Source organism: Equus asinus, chromosome 16 (assembly GCF_041296235.1).
Source record: "Equus asinus isolate D_3611 breed Donkey chromosome 16, EquAss-T2T_v2, whole genome shotgun sequence".
In the NCBI taxonomy this organism is placed as follows: Eukaryota; Metazoa; Chordata; class Mammalia; order Perissodactyla; family Equidae; genus Equus; species Equus asinus.
The window spans coordinates 1,658,630-1,679,692 of NC_091805.1; the positions used below are offsets into that span (position 1 = coordinate 1,658,630).

General features: G+C 44.9%; 1 protein-coding gene across 3 annotated transcripts in view; it reads left to right on the forward strand.

Annotated features, from left to right (window-relative positions):
* The window catches only part of PATJ (PATJ crumbs cell polarity complex component), a 309,336-nt gene that overhangs the window by 226,470 nt on the left and 61,803 nt on the right, over nucleotides 1-21,063 (forward strand). For all 3 annotated transcript variants that reach the window (XM_044749519.2, XM_044749521.2, XM_014854688.3), the window contains exons 31-32: nucleotides 14,721-14,795; nucleotides 18,872-18,989. In XM_044749519.2, the coding sequence (XP_044605454.2) occupies nucleotides 14,721-14,795; nucleotides 18,872-18,989 (193 nt within the window). The remainder of the gene's footprint in view (nucleotides 1-14,720; nucleotides 14,796-18,871; nucleotides 18,990-21,063) is intronic.

A 21,063-nucleotide genomic window follows, 5' to 3' on the forward strand; every position in this document is an offset into this window, starting at 1 on the left:
AAGTCCCCACCAGCCAGAATGCCAGCGTTGTGGGAACACTTCTTACTCTCTACCTTGATACGCTGGATCCACGTAAAATTTCCAAACATACGTATTGAAAAACCAGTGTCAAGTGTCATAAGCAGTCCCCGTGTTTCCCAGTGGCCTGGCCGTACTTGCTTTCTCAGATGAAAAAGGTGACAGACACAGATCGTGGCCCTGCAGCGAACAGACTTAGCTGTCACCTCCTCCAGCCCCGGCTCTGACCTGGGAGAGTGACTCACCCTGTCTTCATTTCTTCATCCAGAAATGGGCTCGGGGTGGGGCTACCTCTTTGCTGTGAGGATCGAGTGTGATTGTGGGTGTGAAACTCTGAGCACAGTGGCTGCCATGCAGCCAGGGCTCAGTGCCGGGCTGTTGTCATTGCACAGTCTAGGTGTGCCAGGACTCAGTTTCCGGTACACAATCCTTAGAACCTGTGATGTGTCCCGCTCCAGAAATGGAAACATAAGACACCTTTGGCCCAGGAGTGCACCGTAGTAGGGCCACTGCAGAGCTCACAAACCGGTTGTCAGGCGTCAGATCCAGGTTTCATTTAGCCTCCAACATGTTCTCAAGATGTTTGAGCTAATTTTTATAATTCAGGAGATTTTACATAAAAATCGTGGTTTCCGTTTTCTACAGAAGCTGGCCCTTTAACCAGTTGTGCACTTCCACTTTATTTCAATGCCTGCCTTTCCACCGCTCTCCTTCCCCAGCCTGCTTCCCTCGCCTAGCACGCCTGTAGGCCCCGAGCCTGCATCCCTGGTCTGCTGCTGGAGACAGCTGCAGCCGTGTGGGTGGAGTGGCAGGAAGTAGATGGGCTGGGTGGTGACCAAGGGAAGGGTCTTGATCCCAAGAGAAGCCTTGGAGCAGTTTCCAGCGGGGATTTAATGGTGAGATTAGCCTTTGTAAAGACCCTCCTGAGGGCCCTGTGACCCTGCAGAATCCCTCAGACGAGTCAACGCTGAAGACCAGGTGAGGTAACAAGCTGTCGGAGTAACTGAGATGGAAGTTGACAGCGACCTGGACTGGGGGCCTGGCAGCAAGGACAGATTTTTGGGAGGCGTGCGGGAGTTACAGTCGATAGGACTCAGTGACTGTGTGCATTCAGAGTGGAAGGAGGGGCGCAGGCGAGAAAGACTCTCAGATACTTCGTGGGCAGCCGGCGGGCTGGCTGCTTGCTGCTGTCTGTTTACGGAGAAAAGAAACAGGAGGAAGAGCAGATTGTGAGGAAAGATGAATGATGTGAGCTGAGTATAAAACAGCAAACTAGGGAGAGCTGCTCAGCCTAAAAGTAGCGAAATTCAAATTCAAGAGTATTCAAATTCAACAAGTTTTAAAACATGCCTCTCAGACACACAACAAACACAAGTTGTCTACTGTTGATTTGGGTTCTTGGACTTCCACTTGGTAGCCATTGATGACTCTAGAAAAAGACCACCTTGACCTGGATCAGCCCCAGCCTGACTCCCACACACTCCTCTAGCCTCCTGGATAGGTGAGATCACATTAGCGAGGACCCCTACCTTCATTTTCCCCTCAGCAGGACTCAGGAACACTAAGATTGCTTGTTTAAAGTTGATTCAGATCTTGGCTGGGACACTTGAGTGTTTCTGTGCTTCAGTTTCCTTATCTATAAAATGAGGATAATTATAGGTTTGATCTCATATACAATACGAATTAATACATTTCTAATGGTGCCTTCTGGAGCACATAGTAAATACTACAAGAGCGTTAGCTGCCATTATGCTCATTCGTTCCTGCTTGTTTGTTGAGTTTTAGATGTCTCTGTAAGACAGGAAATATTGCTGTAGTAGGCACTTTGAAATATTATCTCATGTATCCTGACAAAAACAGTAGTAGTAATAATAATGATGCCAGCCACCATTTATGGAACACTTGGTATTTGTTGGGAACTGAACAGAGTGTATCTCCTTCCTCCCCACAATGGAGTCATTATCGTTATCTCCACTTGCAGATGAGGGACCTGAATATTCCGGAAGTTAACCCACTCGCCCCGTGGCCTAGGGCAGTAAGTGCCACGGGACAGATTTGAGCTGTGTGTGTCTGACTCACGAGCCTGATCGTGCCGGCTGCCCCTCCAAGAGACAGCTGGGATTAAACCACAAAGCAGCTGAGGTTCAGAGAAGGCTGACTTGTCAGAGAGCACGTAACCTCCAAGTAGAAAAACCAGGACAAGAGCCACCATCAGACTCCAACGTGCAGACCTTCTCGTCTGTTCAGATGACCCTAACAAGTCACTAATCACCCCTTGGATCTGTGACGGTTTTCACTGATCTGTGGGAAAAGTGAAAAGGAATAACCCCACAGTGAGTTCTTCATAAAGCTAAATCTATGCAGTTTACAGGACCCCCCTGGAAGCCCGTGCCCACCTAAGTTTTTGGTTACACTGGCTCTTCCTGTCTGACGTTACGGTAACACCGTCTGGCAGTGTTTGGGAGGAGAAAGGTAACTCTGTATCCCAAAGTTCTTTTGAAAATTGTCTGGTCTGTGACATCCCAAAGTCTGAGAAAAATCTACTTTGCTTACATTGTGTTCCTAGAATCAAGAGCACTTTGCAAATGATTAGATGAAAGCAGGCGAGGAGAGAAGTTAGTGGAGGCTGACTGTGGGTTTAAACCTGGGTAAGTAGGAGGTTGATATTGTCACCAATTTAAAAAAATAGACTACAACATGATAAAAAACAGATTTATAGGAGAAGATGATGCGTTCAGTGTGGAATCTTAACTTTTAAAGGAATCGTAGGCCATGTGATTTCTGCCACAGGTTCAGTTTATCAGTATTCACTGCTGTGCGTGATTAAAAATTATTCCTAAGTTTTGGAGAAATAGCATAAAGTGTGTTTCTAATGATTATAGCCTTCTTGTTAGGTCTTCCTTCCAGGCTGGAATTCTCAGATGTATATCCTGCTCATTTTTAATACAAGGCCCTGGAATGTGTGCTTAAAATCCGTTTTTACCCCGAATTTATCACCCATCAAGAAGTGCAGGATTTCTAGTTTGGCTGGGGGAGCAGATGGCCCTGTGCGGATCTTGTTTCCTGTTTCACATTCAGTATGAAAACTGCATCTATAGCAAGAGTCGAGGAGTTGGCTGTAAGGAGCAGGAGGGAATGCGTCTGAGTCAGCGCGGGCCTGTCCCTCGTGACCGTGTGCAAATTGCCCATGGCAGAGTTCAAGTGCACTCAGATATGCGGCGTTTTTCACAGCTCATTGTATATCTCATATTTCTGAAAATCACTTGAGATTTGCCTACATGATAAGTTTTCTTTCCTGGTCATAAAAAAGACAGTAGACTTACATCAAGTCAATTTCCTTCACAAAAGTCACAAGAGAAAAGCTTTTGACTTTTTCCTCCATTCTCTTCCATTCTGCATTGTAAATGAAGATAAAATGGAGACTCGAGAGTCACAGGTACAGTGACCTCGTGAACTCAGAGATGAAGAAATACAGGTGCACGTTGTAGCACACATCCGCATCCCAGACGGCTGCTAGGTGCTTTCACTCCCAGTGATTTAACTGGTCCGCTGTGGCGACTTGTTTTTCAACCTGAAATTCAACTTGCCTGGAAGGAAGCTATTGCTTATCAGACTTATCCAAATTGAGAAAATAATCTTAGAATCGTAATTATTAGCACTAAGGACCCAGAGAAGGAAAACGACGTGACGACCCAGAGCCCAGAACTCAGACTTTCTTGCCTGTGCCTAGTGCCCTGTCTTCTGAATGCAGAGCTGGTGGAAGCCTCGTGTGCTGACGTGCTTTTAAGACCCTACAATCTAAACCCTGTGTTGCTTATCTCATCTTTTGAAGGGAGCAGAATGAGGTAAGTCTGTATTGAGGCCTGTGATGTCGCAGGCGCGGTGCTGGCCACAGGGCACGTCGCGGTGAGCATGACGTCGACCTCGCCGTGAGGCAGCTTCCAGAACTGCAGGGAATAGTGTCGGCCAACGCTTTCCCAGCACTTACTATGCGCTGTCATTCTAAGTGTACGAATTCATATCATATGTGAGGTCCTGCCTATAGTTATCCTCATCTTCTAGATAAGGAAACTGAGACAAAGAAACACTCAACTCAAGTGTCCCAGCCAAGATCTGAATCAACTTTAAACAAGCAATCTTAGTGTTCCTGAGCCCTACTGAGGGGAAAGTGAAGGTGGGGGGCCTCGCTACTGCGATCTCACCTGATCCAGGAGGCTAGACGAGTGTGTGGGAGTCAGGCTGGGGCTGATCCAGGCCAAGGTGGTCTTTTTCTAGAGTCATCAATGGCTACCAAGTGGAAGTCCAAGGACCCAAATCAACAGTAGACAGCTTGTGTTTGTCATGTGTCTGAGAGGCATATTTTAAAACTTGTTGAATTTGAATACTGTTGGATTGAATTTGGCTACTTTTAGGCTGAGCAGCTCTGTCCAGTTTGCTGTCTTATGTTCAGTTCACATCATCCGTCTCCACTTCGCTGCCTTAGGGCCTGACCCTGTGAGTTTGTTACCTGTTTGAATCTGGAGTCTCTTGGCTGCAGATGATGAAACGTCAGCCTGACCTTGTAGACGAAGGGGAAACGTACCGACAGGCTGCAGGTTCCTCCTGCATCACTGCAGGAGGGCGGTGGACAGCTCAGGGACAGTGGGACCAGAGACCTGGTGCTGTGGAGACATCTCTGCGTGGCTTTCGGACTCTCCTGCAGACTCGCTTCCTCCGTGTGGTGGGGGCATGGCCGCCGGCAGCGCCTGAGCCTCTCTCCAGAGGGGCTGACCTCTCCCCTGGGTCCCCTCTGGAACATCCACAGGATGCTCTTGTGTGGTGCAGCTGTCCACCCTTGGGCCAGTTACTGTGGCCAGACGGGCCTGTCGGTTACCCGGCTTTGGTGATAGTAGGCTGCACGTTGCTCCCGTTATTGCCTGTTCTATAGAACATTGCCAGTGTTGCCTCTATGTTCACGCATCAGAACCACTTTTCTTGATCAGAGTAGTTGCCAGGCCCGCAAAGCGTTTTCTCTCAGGAGCTCACGGTGCTGTGCTGAGGACCATAACAGAAGGTGCCTTATCTGTTTGCTTCGTAAAACAAGGTAATCTTTCCACATGGTTTCCTCGTCTCCTTATTTAGGGGTCTTCTGTGCAAAGTCAGCGCCTTAGAAGGTCCCAGAACCTCAGCTTTGAAGGCACTAAGAGCTGCCCTGGTGCACTACTTGGGAGAAAAGCAAGCTCTAAATTTATGTTTAAATGCAAAACATGGAGGAAAGTGACTCACCCGGGGTCTCTGCAGTGGCCGGTGTCATGGCCTTTTCCGTGCCCAGGCTCGGAATAAGCAGGCGTGGCTTGTTCTGGCCGGCGTGGGAAGGCTGACTCCCGGAACCTCGTGTGCAGCACTGGAAGAGGAGAGCAGCGCCCTCCGTGCCCTGGTGGTTACTCCTCGCGAAGGGCAGGGCTCTGGAGCAGGGTGCATCTGCGAGCAGAGCTGGCTCAGCAGCTACGTCAGCCTCTCTGCGCCTCAGCTGGGCCAGCTCCAGAATGAGGACAAGGACTGGACCAGACGCACACGTCTGCTGTGCACATCAGCATCTAAGATCCGAAACGACCCTCGCATGGTCGCTGGTACGGTCAGTGCTCCCTAAGTGTCAGCTGTCGTTATTTTTACCCTCGCTGGGTGCAGGCCCTGCCCCATGGCCCAGAGGTTTGAGGGTGATCAGTATAAGAAACGGGACAGTGTGGGACCAGATGCTTTTCAGAGCTCTAATTTCCTCATCTCCTCCATCCACATTTTTTTTTTTTATTAATGTTATGATAGATTACAACCTTGTGAGATTTCAGTTGCACATTTTTGTTAGTCATGTTGTGGGTACACCACTTCCCCCTCTGTGCCCTCCCCCCCCCCTTTTCCCTGGTAACCACCGATCAGATCTCCTTATCAATATACTAACTTCCACCTATGAGTGGAGTCATATAGAGTTCGTCTTTCTCTGACTGGCTTATTTCACTTAACATAGTACCCTCGAGGTCCATCCACGTTGTTGTGAATGGGCCAATTTTGTCTTTTTTTATGGCTGAGTAGTATTCCATTGTGTATATATACCACATCTTCTTTATCCAATCATCAGTTTCTGGGCATGTAGGCTGGTTCCACGTCTTGGCTATTGTAAATAATGCTGTGATGAACATAGGGGTGCAATGGACTCTTGAGATTTCTGATATCAGGTTCTTAGGATAGATACCCAGTAATGGGATGGCTGGGTCATAGGGTATTTCTATTTTTAACTTTTTGAGAAATCTCCATACTGTTTTCCATAGTGGCTGTACCAGTTTGCATTCCTACCAACAGTGTATGAGGGTTCCTTTTTCTCCACATCCTCTCCAACATTTGTCACTCTTGGTTTTGGATGTTTTTGCCAATCTAACGGGGGTAAGGTGATATCTTAGTGTAGTTTTGATTTGCATTTCCCTGATGATTAGCGATGATGAACATCTTTTCATGTGTCTATTGGCCATATTCATATCTTCTTTTGAGAAATGTCTGTTCATGTCCTCTGCCCATTTTTTGATCAGGTTGTTTGTTTTTTTGTTGCTAATCAGTGTGAGTTCTTTGTATATTATGGAGATTAACCCTTTGTCAGATAAGTGGCTTGTAAATATTTTTTCCCAATTAGTGAGCTGTTTTTTTGTTTCAATCCTGTTTTCCCTTGCCTTGAAGAAGCTCTTTAGTCTGATGAAGTCCCATTTGTTTATTCTTTCTATTGTTTCCCTCAACTGAGGAGTTACAGTGTCCGAAAAGATTCTTTTGAAACTGATGTCAAAGAGTGTACTGCCTATATTCTCTTCCAAAAGACTTATTGTCTCAGGCCTAATCTTTAGGTCTTTGATCCATTTTGAGTTTATTTTGGTGTGTGGTGAAAAAGAATGGTCAATTTTCAATCTTTTGCATGTGGCTGTCCAGTTTTCCCAGCACCATTTGTTGAAGAGACTTTCTTTTCTCCATTGTAGGCCCTCTGCTCCTTTGTCGAAGATTAGCTGTCCATAGATGTGTGGTTTTATCTCTGGGCTTTCAATGCTGTTCCATTGATCTGTGGACCTGTTTTTGTACCAGTACCATGCTGTTTTGATCACTGTAGCTTTGTAGTATGTTTTGAAATCGGGGATTGTGATTCCGCCGGCTTTGTTTTTGCTCAGGATTGCTTTAACAATTCACAGTTTTTTGTTGCCCCATATGAATTTTAGGATTGTTTGTTCAATTTCTGTGAAGAATGTTCTTGGGATTCTGATTGGGATAGCATTGAATCTGTATATTGCTTTAGGTAGTATGGACATTTTAACTATGTTTATTCTTCCAATCCATGTGCAAGGAATGTCTTTCCATCTCTTTATGTCATCGTCAATTTCTTTCAAGAAAGTCTTGTAGTTTTCATTGTATAGATCCTTCACTTCCTTGGTTAAGTTTATCCCAAGGTATTTTATTCTTTTCATTGCAATTGTGAATGGGATTGAGTTCTTGAGTTCTTTTTCTGTTAGTTCATTGTTAGTGTATAGAAATGCTACTGATTTATGCACGTTAATTTTATACCCTGCTACTTTGCTGTAGTTGTTGATTATTTCTAATAGTTTTTCTGTGGATTCTTTGGGGTTTTCTATATATAAGATCATGTCGTCTGCAAACAACGAGAGTTTTACTTCTTCGTTACCTATTTGGATTCCTTTTATTTCTTTTTCCTGCCGAATTGCTCTGGCCAGCACCTCCAGTACTATGTTGAATAGGAGTGGTGAAAGTGGGCACCCTTGTCTTGTTCCTGTCCTCAGAGGGATGGCTTTCAGTTTTTGTCCATTGAGTATGATGTTGGCTGTGGGTCTATCATATATGGCCTTTATTATGTTGAGGTACTTTCCTTCTATACCCATTTTACTGAGGGTTTTTATCATAAATGGGTGTTGGATCTTGTCGAATGCTTTCTCTGCATCTATTGAGATGATCATGTGGTTTTTTTTTTTTCATTTTGTTGATGTAGTGTATCACGTTGATTGACTTGCAGATGTTGAACCATCCCTGTGTCCCTGGTATAAATCCCACTTGATCATGGTGTATAATCTTTTTGATGTATTGCTGTATTCGGTTTGCCAAAATTTTGTTGAGGATTTTTGCATCTATGTTCATCAGTGATATCGGCCCGTAGTCCTCCTTCTTTGTGTTGTCCTTGTCAGGTTTGGGGATCAGAGTGATGTTGGCTTCATAGAATGTGTTAGGGAGTTCTCCATCTTTCTCAATTTTCTGGAACAGTTTGAGGAGAATAGGTATTAAGTCTTCTTTGAATGTTTGGTAGAATTCTCCAGAGAAGCCGTCTGGTCCTGGACTCTTATTTTTGGGGAGGTTTTTGATTACTGTTTCTATTTCCTTACTTGTGATTGGCCTATTCAGATTCTCCATTTCTTCCTGATTCAGTTTGGGGAGATTGTAGGAGTCTAGGAATTTGTCCATTTCTTCCAGGTTGTTCAATTTGTTGGCATATAGTTTTTCATAGTATTCTCTTATGATCTCTTGTATTTCATTGGTATCTGTTGTGATTTCTCCTCTGTCATTCCTAATTTTATTAATTTGCGATTTCTCTCTTTTCTTGGTGAGTCTGGCTAGGGGTTTGTCAATTTTGTTAATTCTTTCGAAGAACCAACTCTTTGTTTCATTGATCCTTTCTATTGTCTTTTTTGTTTCAATATCGTTTATTTCTGCTCTTATTTTTATTATTTCCCTCCTTCTACTGACTCTGGGCTTTGTTTGTTCTTCTTTTTCTAGTTCTGTTAGGTGTCGTTTGAGGTTGCTTATGTGAGCTTTTTCTTCTTTAGTGAGGTGAGCCTCTATTGCGATGAATTTCCCTCTTAGGACTGCTTTTGCTGCATCCCAAATGATTTGGTATGTCGTGTTCTCATTTTCATTAGTCTCCAGATAAAATTTGATTTCTTCTTTAATTTCTTCAATGATCCATTGTTTGTTGAGAAGCGTGTTGTTTAGTCTCCACATTTTTGCACCTTTCTCTGCTTTTTTCTTGTAGTTGATTTCTAGTTTAATAGCATTATGATCAGAAAAGATGCTTGATATTATTTCAACTCTCTTGTATTTATTGATGTTTGCTTTGGTTCCCAAAATATGGTCAATCCTTGAGAATGTTCCATGTGCACTTGAGAAGAATGTGTAACCTGCTGTTTTTGGATGAAGTGTTCTATATATATCTATTAAGTCCATCTGGTCTAATTTTTCATTTAATTCTATTATTTCCTTGTTGATTTTCTGTCTGGATGTTCTGTCCATTGGTGTTAATGGTGTGTTGAGGTCCCCTACTATTATTGTATTGTTGTTGATGTCTTCTTTTAGTTCTATTAAGAGTTGCTTTACAAATTTTGGTGCTCCTGTGTTGGGTGCGTATATATTTATAAGTGTTATGTCTTCTTGGTGGACAGTCCCTTTTATCATTATATACTGTCCCTCTTTATCTTTCTTTATCTGTTTTGCTTTGAAATCTACCTTGTCTGATATTAGTATAGCGACACCTGCTTTCTTTTGTTCATTATTAGCTTGGAGTATTGTTCTCCATCCCTTCACTCTGAGTCTGTGTTTGTCTTTGGGGCTGAGGTGTGTTTCCTGGAGGCAGCATATTGTTGGATCTTGTTCTTTGATCCATCCTGCCACTCTGTGTCTTTTGATTGGGGAGTTCAATCCATTTACATTTAGAGTGATTATTGAGATGTGGGGGCCTACCACTACCATTTTGTGTCTTGTTTTCCGGTTTTCTTCAATTTCCTTTGTTTCTCGTCCCATGGTTTAATCTGTTCTGATGTAGAGCTGCTACTCTCTGTTGTTGTCCTTCTACTTATCTCCTCTGCTCTTGGTTTTGTAGCCCCTTTCCTTTTTTGGATTTTTCAGGAATGAGGGTTTTCCTGAGGATTTCCTGCAGAGGAGGTTTTGTGGCAATGAACTCCCTTAATTTTTGTTTATCTGCGAAAGTTTTTATTTCCCCATCATATTTGAAGGATATTTTCGCTGGGTAGAGAATTCTCGGCTGTAGATTTTTGTCCTTCAGATTTTTGAATATATCATTCCACTCTCTTCTAGCCTGTAAAGTTTCTGCTGAGAAATCTGCTGATAGCCTGATGGGGGTTCCTTTGTAGGTTAGTTTCTTTTGCCTGGCTGTCCTTAGTATTTTCTCCTTGTCGTTGACTTTTGCTAGCTTCACTACTATATGCCGTGGAGTTGGTCTTCTTGCATTGATAAAGTTTGGAGATCTATTGGCTTCTGTCACCGGAAGATCCATCTCTCTCACCAGATTTGGGAAGTTCTCAGCCATTATTTCTTTGAATAGGCTTTCTGCCCCTTTCTCCTTCTCTTCTCCCTCTGGTATACCTATAATCCTTACGTTGCATCTCCTAATTGTGTCTGATATTTCTCGGAGAGCTTCTTCATTTCTTTTTAGTCTTGCTTCTCTCTCCTCCTCTGCCTGCAGCAATTCTATATTGCCATCTTCCAAATTGCTAATTCTTTCCTCCATATTATCGGCCCTACTGTTCAGAGCATCTAGATTTTTCTTAATCTCCTCTATTGTGTTCTTCATTTCCAATATTTCTGTTTGGTTCTTCTTTATCGTATCAAACTCTTTTGTGACATAGCTCCTGAACTCGTTGAGTTGTCGGTCAGAATTCTCTCTTAACTCATTGAGTATTTTAATGATGGCTGTTTTGAAGTCATCATCATTTAGGTTATATATCTCATTTTCTTTGGGATTCTTTTCTGTGTATTTGTTACTTTCTTTCTGTTCTGGAGATTTAATGTATTTTTTCATATTGCTTGATGTTGTTGATTTGTGCCTCCGCATGGAGATAGAGTTTAGTTGCTCCTTTCACTTGTTTCAGCTGCTGCGGTGGGGGAGCAGCTGTTTATACTGCACCAACCAGGAACCCTGTCCGCAGTTGCTAACTGGGCCTGGGCCCCTCCTCGTAGTCACAGTGGTCCTTTGGATTCCCTCCTCTGCCATGGGGGCCGTCACAGGGGGGCTTCAGGCTGCTGGTGCCTACTGTTGCAGCCCACCTAGATGTGCTCCCTCCTTGGGGTCTGCAACGGTGTTATGGGCTTTTCCAGCGGCCAGGGGTGGGATCACTTATATTTGTCGCTCCGTTGCTGTCGGCACCCACAAAATCTCACTTGTCCTCTATGGGTCGCAGGAGAGCTATTGGCATCTTCTACAGTCTGTGGTTAGTTCACCTAGCTATGCTGCTTTTGCCCTGGGGTCTTCCAGCCTTGTGGCTGCCGTCTGGGTGCCTTCTACTGGTGCTGTGCAGAGGCTTTCCCTAAGGCTGCTGTGAGCCTGTAGGGTTTCCCCCTAGGCTACGGAGCTGGGTCTCTGGAACTCCCCCCAGCCCCAGTCCTCTCCGAGATCTCCGGCAATCCCTAGTCCCACGGGGTGGGCAATGGCAGCTGGGGGTCGCCCCGCCCTCTGGGATTCTCTCCGGGACTCTCCCGGAGCCGTGAATGCTGGGCGTGGCCCCTCCGCTAATGGCAGACAGAGAGTTTTGTCTGCTGCCCGGGCGGAATTCTGTAACGTCCCCTCCGGGGTGCAGAGCGGACCTATGGAACTTCCCCCAGCCCCAGTCCTCTCCGAGATCTCCGGCAATCCCTACTCCCACGGGGCGGGCAACGGCAGCTGGGAGACCTCCGTACCCTCAGCGACTCTCTCTGGGACTCTCCGGGCGCCGCGAACACCAGGCGGGGTCTCCCCGCCAATGGCGGGGAGAGACTCTCCCCGCGGGCCCAGGTGTGCAACTCCAAAGTTTCCCTCTGCGTTTAGGAGTAATTGCGGGGGGTTTAGGTAGGGTTCTGGTCACCTGTTTCCACCGTCGCTCCTCTGTTGTGTGCTTGCTCCTGCTGTAGATGTGTGTAGATCCTCTGGGGGCGTCCGTTGGAAGAAAGCCGCTTGCAGGTACTAGGCTGCTCGGTCGGGGTCGGAGAGTTTTCACCTATTTCCACATCCTCCCGGAGGAAAGTCCGTCTGCCTTCCGATGTATAGTCGCGTGGGTATCTCAGACATCCTGAGATGCTGTCTGGATATCCTTTGTTAAGCGATGAGCGTCCAAATAATTGTAGACTCGAAGGGGGAGAGACAAAGAGGACTACTCACGGCGCCATCTTGGATCTTCTCCTCCATCCACATTTTTGAGGACAAATACAAGACAGGAAGGAAGCTGACCCTTCTCAGACGCCTGCTGTCTGCCACACGCCTTCCCAGCTGTATCAGTCAGTTGTAATGCAAAGTTTCCCCAACTTTTTCTCTAAGATCTGTCTCACCAGGTATGTCAGTGTCGTAGCGTGAGGCTCTGTTAGCCTGTCGCTGCTGGCACAGAGCAGACGCTCCACAGGCACGTGCTGGACTCCTCTCTGCTCACTGCCCCTCGTTCAGTTGCTGCTGCTCAGAAGGGGCGGCACAGCCTGAGCCAGGTGTTTCTGGCTGCTGTTCCAGTACTCTTTCTTTTTGTTTACAAGTACAAACAATGAGGACGAATTCAGCCAAATTAGCTGTCCCTCTGTGTGATGTGCAGGTCAGGATTTTCAGTCTTTAGCGGGGAAGTCAGCTCTGGGTCTCCACAAAGGTGGAACTGCAGACCTGCAGGCTGATTTTCAAATAGAGGTGGCTTTGCCCTTCCAAAGGCCACCTGACCCACGCTGGAAGGAGTAACAGCACTATTGCCATTGATAGGACAGTTTAGGACTTTTATTCTAAAAATTCCGTGAGCACCATTATTGACTTTTCCATGTCTCTCTTCTCTCTTTTCGACTGTGATCCTTTAAAGTGGAGGCCACAAGGTCCCCGTCACTGTGCATCCTTCCTTTCACAGCTGGCTCTGAAAACCACCCGGGGCACTTGAGGCGAAGCTCCCAAGCTTTGGTTCCTTCAGCACTGGCCCTTTCCCAAGCTCCTGTTCTGTTCTGCCAGGTGCTGAAGAAACAAGACAAAGTTGGTCATATTAGTGTATGGGAGACAGATACATAAAAAGTTGCAACATGATGTCACCAGATCGTGACAAGGTAAACCAGTCACGCTGTAGAAGGGGCACTGCCCGGGGCTCAGGGAAGCATCATGGCATGAAGGAACTTCTGAGTTCATTTTATGTCATATAGTCTGTTTAGGAGCAAAGTTTAGAAAAAACAAAAAAGGGCCAGGGTAGGGGGAGTTCTGGGATCTTTCTCCCATGTGGGAGAAATTAGAAAGGATCTAAATCTAAATGAGAGAGAGTTCTGATCCTAAAACATAAGCTGCAGGAAGGCAGCTAAGGGTAGTGACAGTCATCCAGGGACCTCGGCTGCAGTCCCAGGACGTTAGTGGTGGGTTAACCTCTCAGGTTGGAAACCAATAGGGAATTGATGAGGCGGCATGAGACTGTAGCCTAATCTAGTAACAATGAATGGCTTGGCGTAACCTGAGCATTATCTGTTGTACTGTTACAAATTGGATGGGAGCCTGCTGAAGAAGGCTGTGTCAGTGTGCCCAGAAAAGAAACTGGGGCAGGGAGGCTTGGGGGTGTCAGATAGGACTCCAGCATCCCCCAAAGGAGAAAGTGTCCAGTCCAGGAGATTGTTTTCACCGACCCTATGGTAGAGTCAGGAACCTGGGTTTGTCGCAGCTCGATTCCATTTACTATCATCATTAGCATCTTTATTAAATAGTAGTTATCTGCCAGATACTGTGCTAAGTGCTTTTCGTGTAGTGCTTCACTTAATCCTTTCAGCATCCCTATGGTGTAACTACTCTTAGTTTTCCCTTTCGATGAGGAAACTGAGGCTTGGAGATGTCACATAGCTGCTCATGGCTGCAGAACTCATAGGTCGAGGAACTAGGGTCACAGACTCCCAACACTTGGCTGTTCGAGTCACACCTCTCCTCTCCTCTCCAGGTCGCTTACCTTCCTGCCATCTGTGTCCTAGACCTGCTACCTGGGTGTCTCAGACATGTACCGGGGGCCAGCGTAAACCCATCTTTTCTCCTATCCAGGGCGCTCCCTGCCCTGCCTCAGTCCAGGCGCAGGAGTGCATGCCTTCGAGTAGACATCAGATGGTGATTCCTCTGTAAACTGCCCGTAAAGAGGCTGGGCTGTGTTGAGAGGCAGACAGAAGCATTCTGGTCAGTTGATTGGTGTCACCATTTATTTCAATAAACTGCCCTTGAGCTCGGCGTTGGTTTCCACATGTTTTAGTAGTTTACTTCTCTCGAAAGTCTGGACTCTGCACTTCTCTGTAGGGTTCAAGACTGACTTATCTTTGTATCTCCCAGTGTTTTCAATGAATGTACTTTTTTGCCTCTACTTGAATATCTTAAGGGGGGAAATAGTACTAATTACATCAGGATCTGAACCCTGAAAGGATGTAATATTCAGTATAAATACAGACATAGGGATTACTGGTGCAACAGAGAAGAAGAAACTAGCTGAAGTGACCGTCAGAGGATGTCTGAGGGTCTTAAAGCCTGATTGATCGAAGGAGCCAGAAGAGCACTTGGAAAAGACAAGCCCGCGCTCATTTCTAGGGTTCGTCCAGATGGACACACAAAACTTTTACCCCTGGTGTGTTGGTCGTTTGCGTCGTAGACTGCAGCCCCATTCAGTGGTGTTTGCTGCCATTGGAGAGTCAAGCTACAGTGTTGTTAACTGGTTGTGCCTTTTGCCTTTCAGGAAGACGTCCCCCAGCTGGTTGGTCAAGGTGTGGTGGCGGGTCAGCAGCAGGCCCTGGAGTGCCCAACTGACAGCGTACGTGTCTTGCACTTTAGGTTTGCTCTCCTGGGGTGTGTGCGTTCTGGATGGGTTCCAGAAGAAAAGGGGGTGATGGCAATGAAATCAGATCCTTCATTACTGGGCAGGAGGTTATGGTGTATCTTACAACCTGAAGTCAGCCCACAAGTGTGTTACTGATTCTGGGGAAGGCTTGTGGAAATATCCTGTGCGTCTTGCTGTCCAATCCCCTAAGCAGGTGTCTGAAGGTTGGGCATCCCTGAAAACACACTGCACTTAAACTCTGAGGGTGCTGTCTCCCATGACGTCATACATAAGCTTTTAAAATGGGAGAAATTGTAGTTCTGTAAACATAAATGCAAGACTTTCATGTTCCTTGCATTTTGAGTCTCACTTCTCAAAAAATAACTACAGACTTCTGTCTGTCAGACTTTTGTACTTGTTGCTGTTGAGTTTTTTCTTGTTTTTTCTGAATTCCTGATTCTCATTTCTATGTGCTAGTTTATACTTTTGTGCTGCTAAAATTTACATTATTACTCTATTAACTATTTTTATGTTTAATGAACTATAGATTACTAGAGCTTACAGGAAATATGTCATATTTCAAACATTGCCAAAGAAAATGCCTTTGAAAAATCTCCAAAATTATATGCTAAAAACCTAAATAAAGAAAAGTAGGTGTAGAAAGAACCTTAAAAATAAGCATTCAGTTCAACTGAAAACCTGTAAGTAATTATTTTTAAAATTTAAAACCAGATTTTTTGCTTTACGTAATGCATTTGAAAATACTATTAATATGTTAATACTTTATGTACTGCCACCTGTCTTGGGGCACACATCAAAATTTTATAACTAAAATTTTATAACTGTAGAATTTTCAAGCTGGGACAAATCTTAAATGTCATCTGACCTTTCTTTTCCTGATGAAAACTGAGCACTTATATATCGAAAGCATTCTCCTTTGGGAAGGTGCCTATAGCCCAGGACAGAAGCGGCCCGGAGATCCACGGGCAGCCCCTGCAGTGAGCCTGTGTCAGCCACTGCTCTCCAGCCGTCTGAGCTCTTCCAGGACGGATGAGCTTCCGTGTGGACCTGGAGCCTTCTGTCCCTGAAGATTCTCACTCAGAAGCTGGCCGATTTTGTTAATATGTTGGCAAAGCACATAAAATATTAATAGCTGCTGTTAATTCAACTCCTCAGTTGTTCCTGGCACAGCAATAGACTTATTTGTGTGCTTTTCTCTTTAATCTTCACAACAACCTTGCAAGATACAGCAATCCCGCCACCGAGTCACAGACGAGGAAGTTGAGGCGAGAGGGTGAAGCGACTTGCCTGTGGTCGCACTGCTCATTAGTGACAGCAAACTCAGCAATTCATAGCTGCTTCTGAGTAGTGCGGGGTTTTTTCCTGTCATGAAGACCTGATGAAGTATAGACCCTTTCCCCAGAAAAACACTAAGTATAATTTTGATATAACCACAGAAGTTTTATAGTTCCCAGAACTCCCTCTGTGAATCTCTTGGAAACTCATGTACCATGGGTTAAGAACCCATGGTTTAACTTTAATAAATAAGTCTCAATTAAAAAAAAACATACTTGCCTGGGCTTCACACCCCTAGGTGCCAATTTATTTGGTCTAGGTTGGAGGTCCCAGCATCCATAAATTTTAAAGGTTCTCTAGCAGTTCCTATTATGAAGACAGGGTTGAGACCCACTGGCTTAGTTAGGTTGGATGTCCTATAGAGTCCATTCCACTGTCATTTTCGAAAATAGTAACATTCAACAGTGAATCCCTTCTTTCTGGTCTTTCATACTTAGTAGTTTGGTTTTGTGCCAATGGATAAGTCAGGGGAGCGCATGCATCCATCACAGGTACCGACAGCAAGAGGTCTGCGTCTAAACGTGTGTGTTTGGATGTCTCACTTGGTTTCTATGGACCGTTTCCTTGTTTTTCAATTGAGCTCAATGCTACCAATATCTGTTGGAGACCTCTGTATACAGTGAAATGGGGTACTGCACAGAACTGGATCTAAAGACGGGCAGCAAACCTTCCCCGCTGTTAGAAAAAGTCCTAGTGTAGTGATTGCTGTCTCTTGTGCTTTGCTGTTTTAAAGTTCACATGATTGTTTCATATAAGAACTCTGTGGCTTGCATTCAGGTTTGTTGTCGATGTTCTTTCTTGAGCTGATGCAAACGAAAGTTGGACATAAGTACTTATGAGTTAAGGTTAGACTCAGCTGCTGCCAGAAGTTTCTCCTTTGCATGGCAGTCTGGGTGTGATCAGTTTGAGGATGATATGGTGTCTCCACAGTGTCACGGACCCAGGCACCTCTTCTCTGATTACTGCACCGTTCTTATTTAGTTATGCTGTCATCCTCAGAACATGGCATCCATTTCTTGGTCTAAGATGACCACTCCACTTATTGCCATCCCAGCTGCATTCCAGCTAGGGAGAAGGGAAGGCAGGATCCTTCTCATAGGAGAACGACCTGAAAATTGTGCAGTTCATGTCTGTTTACATCTCATTGACAAGAACTTAGTCTGTGGACCCATGTAGCTTTGAGGAGGCTAGAAAATGGGATCCTTAGAGTAACTGGACATCTAGGTGGTTCCATTGTTCACTTTTCTGATGGTCACCCCTTATTTGTCATTTTCTCCTTCCCTCTTTTTAAAATCACTGAAAATATGTATTTGAATAAGTCTTTTTAAGTAAGTAGGTGGTCATTATTAAATGATGGTGATAGAAAAACTATAGGGAAAAAATGAATATGCGCAGAATCATTGCCAGCTGCCGTTTCATAAGCTCTCTAAACTTGTAGCATTCTTCAACTACTGACTTTTGTCTTCCTCTAATTAGCTGTGTGGTTTCCGATATGTCACTTGACATTTGGGTCTTGGTTTCTTTATCTGGAAGAGAAAGTAAGATTGTCTAACTCTCAAGCTTGTTCTCATGATTAAATGAATCCATGGTTGTGAGAGTGTTTGGAAGCCTGGACAGCACAGTTCACGTGCGAGGGGTGGCGGTGTCTAGTTGTTATCTGCTGCACAGTGCCCTGTGTTGAGGCACAGCCTCCCACTGACAGCATCTGGAGTGTATTTGTCCTGGAGCAGCTGCCTTGATCCTATTTCTGGACTCGAGGGGCAGCCTGGTGCTTCACCGCCTGCACCAGACTCCAGCCGGGGACGGGTTCCCTAGCTAATTGCTGATCCGGAAGGCAGGCCAAGTCACTACTGATATTTCTTACCTGCCCGTTAAGCAAGCATGGAGTCCTTGTGGGGTTTTTCTTGGTTTTCTAATACTGATATTCATTGGAGGTATTACCAACAGATATCCAGAATTACAAGTTAATTTTCAATAGCTCCCATGGCAGAGGTCTCTGCACCTTCATTGACTCACGATTCATTTCCCTCTCTGAGTTTCCATGTCTTCAGTTTTGCTCTTCTATAGCCATTCCTTCGCTTACTCATTCATTCATTTATCAAACATTTATTGAGGTCCTACTGTGTTCCAGGCACTGGGAATCAAAGGTGAGTGAGGGACAGTTCTTTTAGGTGAATTAAATGTACCTGATACCCTGGCACTCAGGGCCTCAGTAGATGTTTGTGGTTCCTGCCCCCGTGTTGCTCTTTAACTCCCGCCTGCATCCTTGGCTGTTGTGAGTGTGTCCAGCGGAGATGGGCGGTGCTGTATGCGCAGAACATTTGCAGCCTAGATTGTCTTTCAGTGGAGACAGCACTGATATCTGGACTTCACATTGATTTCATCAGAATGAATAGAAACTCTGAAAATTTTGTTCTGCTTCCCAGCCCCAGCTTCACCTGTAGACCACAATGATAGAGTATCTTCAGCTTTATCCTTCTTCCCATCCTTGATCCATCCTTCACTGAAGCATTTTAGACATGAAGTTAGATAGAATAAGCGTGAGGAATGGGCAAAAATCTCCCGAACCCCTCTTGCCACCTCTCCCGCTCTAACTTCTCGAAAGACGTGATTGGAGGGCACCATTGTTTTGGGAACAGCACCAATTTGAACGTCTTCTCCTCTTGTTACTTTGCTCCTCTTTGACATTCATCTAATTTTCCTTCCTTTTGTAGGCTGTCAGCCAGATGAAGCAGCAACAGTATTCAGCACAAGTCTCCTTGGGTTCACAAGACATACCCTTAGCACCAGCGCCCTCGTACTCTTCCACAGATGCCGACTTCCCAGGCTACGGTATGGCTCTCTTTCCAAGCAGAGCTGAGTTGGCTCATCAAACCTTAGAGAAGGAAGGGATGGTGATGTTCTGAAAAGAGCGCTGGACCGGGGTCAGGGCGCCTGGCTTGTGTCCCTCCTCCACGCCCTCAGCTTTGGGACTGGGCCAGGTTACCACTTCCTGCTTCGTTTTCCTCGTCTCCACCAGTGGGATTGCCTAGTGCCTGTTCAATAGAAAAGAGCCGGCACAGAAAAGGCCTCAGTAAATGCTATTTGGATCTGAGGCTTGCAGATTATTCTCTAATCTCTCCAGAGGCCTGCATTTAGTTCATAAGTAAGATCTCTTAGAAATCATATTGAACCAAATTGTCAGCTTTGCATATGTTGAGGAAAGCTATTTGAACACTGTTAATTTTCAGTGCTTGAAGAAACTGGTGTTCACTTTCTCTCTTTGAATTCCTGGCTTGAATTATGCTGACTGGTGGCTGAAAATAGAACTTCAAAATGAATAATAAGTATTTCCATTTTGCTTTTATGCACTATAAGTCAGTTAAAAAAAATATACTGTTTAAAACACCATGCTCACCAATGGCAAAGCATAACTCTGCATGAATTAGCAAGCCTGAGACCTTTAAGGTGTGGTCTTTTAGGTATTTTTTCATAAATATTCATAAAAACTTTATCAAGCAGGTGTTCTAAAGCACTAGATTTTTACTAAAATGCTTGATGAATAGGTCAGGAAACTTTGACCCCTGGGTCAAAATTTGGCCCGCCATCTGTTTTTATGTGGTCTGCAAGCTAAAAATAGTTTTCATTTTTAAAAGGTTGAAGAAAATCAAAAGAATATTTAATGAAGATTATGTGAAATTCAAATGTCAGTGTCCATAAATAAGGTTTTCCTAGAATACTCGTTGGCTTACTTTCACACTGTAGTGATAGAACTGAGTAATTGCACCAGAGACCATGTGGCCTGTAAAGCCCAAAATGTTCACTACCTGCCTTCTACCGAAAGGGTTTGCTGACCTCACTGTCGACTAATTGAGTTTTGATAATACATATCACATATTTATACCTTGATAACAGAAATTAATCCTCTTACAATTTAATCTCTGAAAACTTCATTCGTTTAGTCATCCATGTACCAATCGTTTCCTAGGGGCTTGGTGTGAGTCAGGCCTTGGGCTGGATTCTATGAGAGAGACATTCCTGACTCGGGACTGGCGAGGGGGAGGCGGAAGAGGAGGAGGGAAAGAAAGGCGGCCTCCAGGATCTCTTACTGTTGTTCTCTCCTCACTCAGGACTAAACGAGTCATTGGCAAGAGGAGTAGAGACTTTTTAGAGCATCCATGAACTTCTGCCACTATTCTGCATGTTTTTATTGTAAATTAATGGAAAATGTAGCATGAAATACATATGCTGCAAAACGTCTAGAGACAAGTTAGGTTTACAATTTAATATTCTACTTCTAATACGGCATTTTTTACTGTTACTGAGGTTGTCACTAAGTTTCCCATTCTTAACCAGGAGGCCATTAGATTAATAAACTCCGTGTGGTCAGGAACAGCAGCTCCGTGGATGCCTACACTCTGCCAGGCCCTGGGCTGGGGGCCTCACGACATATCCGTGCGTTCAGTTCCTCTGACAGCCTATTGGATAGGGGTCACATGCGTTTTTCTAATGAGAAGTTTCGCCCACCTTCTCAGTCCCTCTTGGGAACTTCAAGCCACGTCTGCACCACTCCAAAACCTGTGCCCTTGTGCCATGAACACCATGATTGTTGCTGAGTCAGAGCAGGACCCCCCACAGGCTGACCTTGAGCCTCTTTCCCTTTGTTTTATACCAGGGATTGGCAGACTTTCTCTGTAAAGTGCCAGATAGTAAATATTGAAGGCTTGCGGGCCACGCGGTCTCTATCGCAGCTGCTCGACTCCACCGTTGTGGCGCGAGAGCAGCCATAGACCAGATGTAAACAGATTAGCAGGGCTGTGTTCCAATATGACTTTACTTATGGACATTGAAATTTGAATTTCGTGTAATTTTCACATCTTGAAGTACTATATTTCTTTTGATTTTTTTTTCAACCTCTGGAAAATTT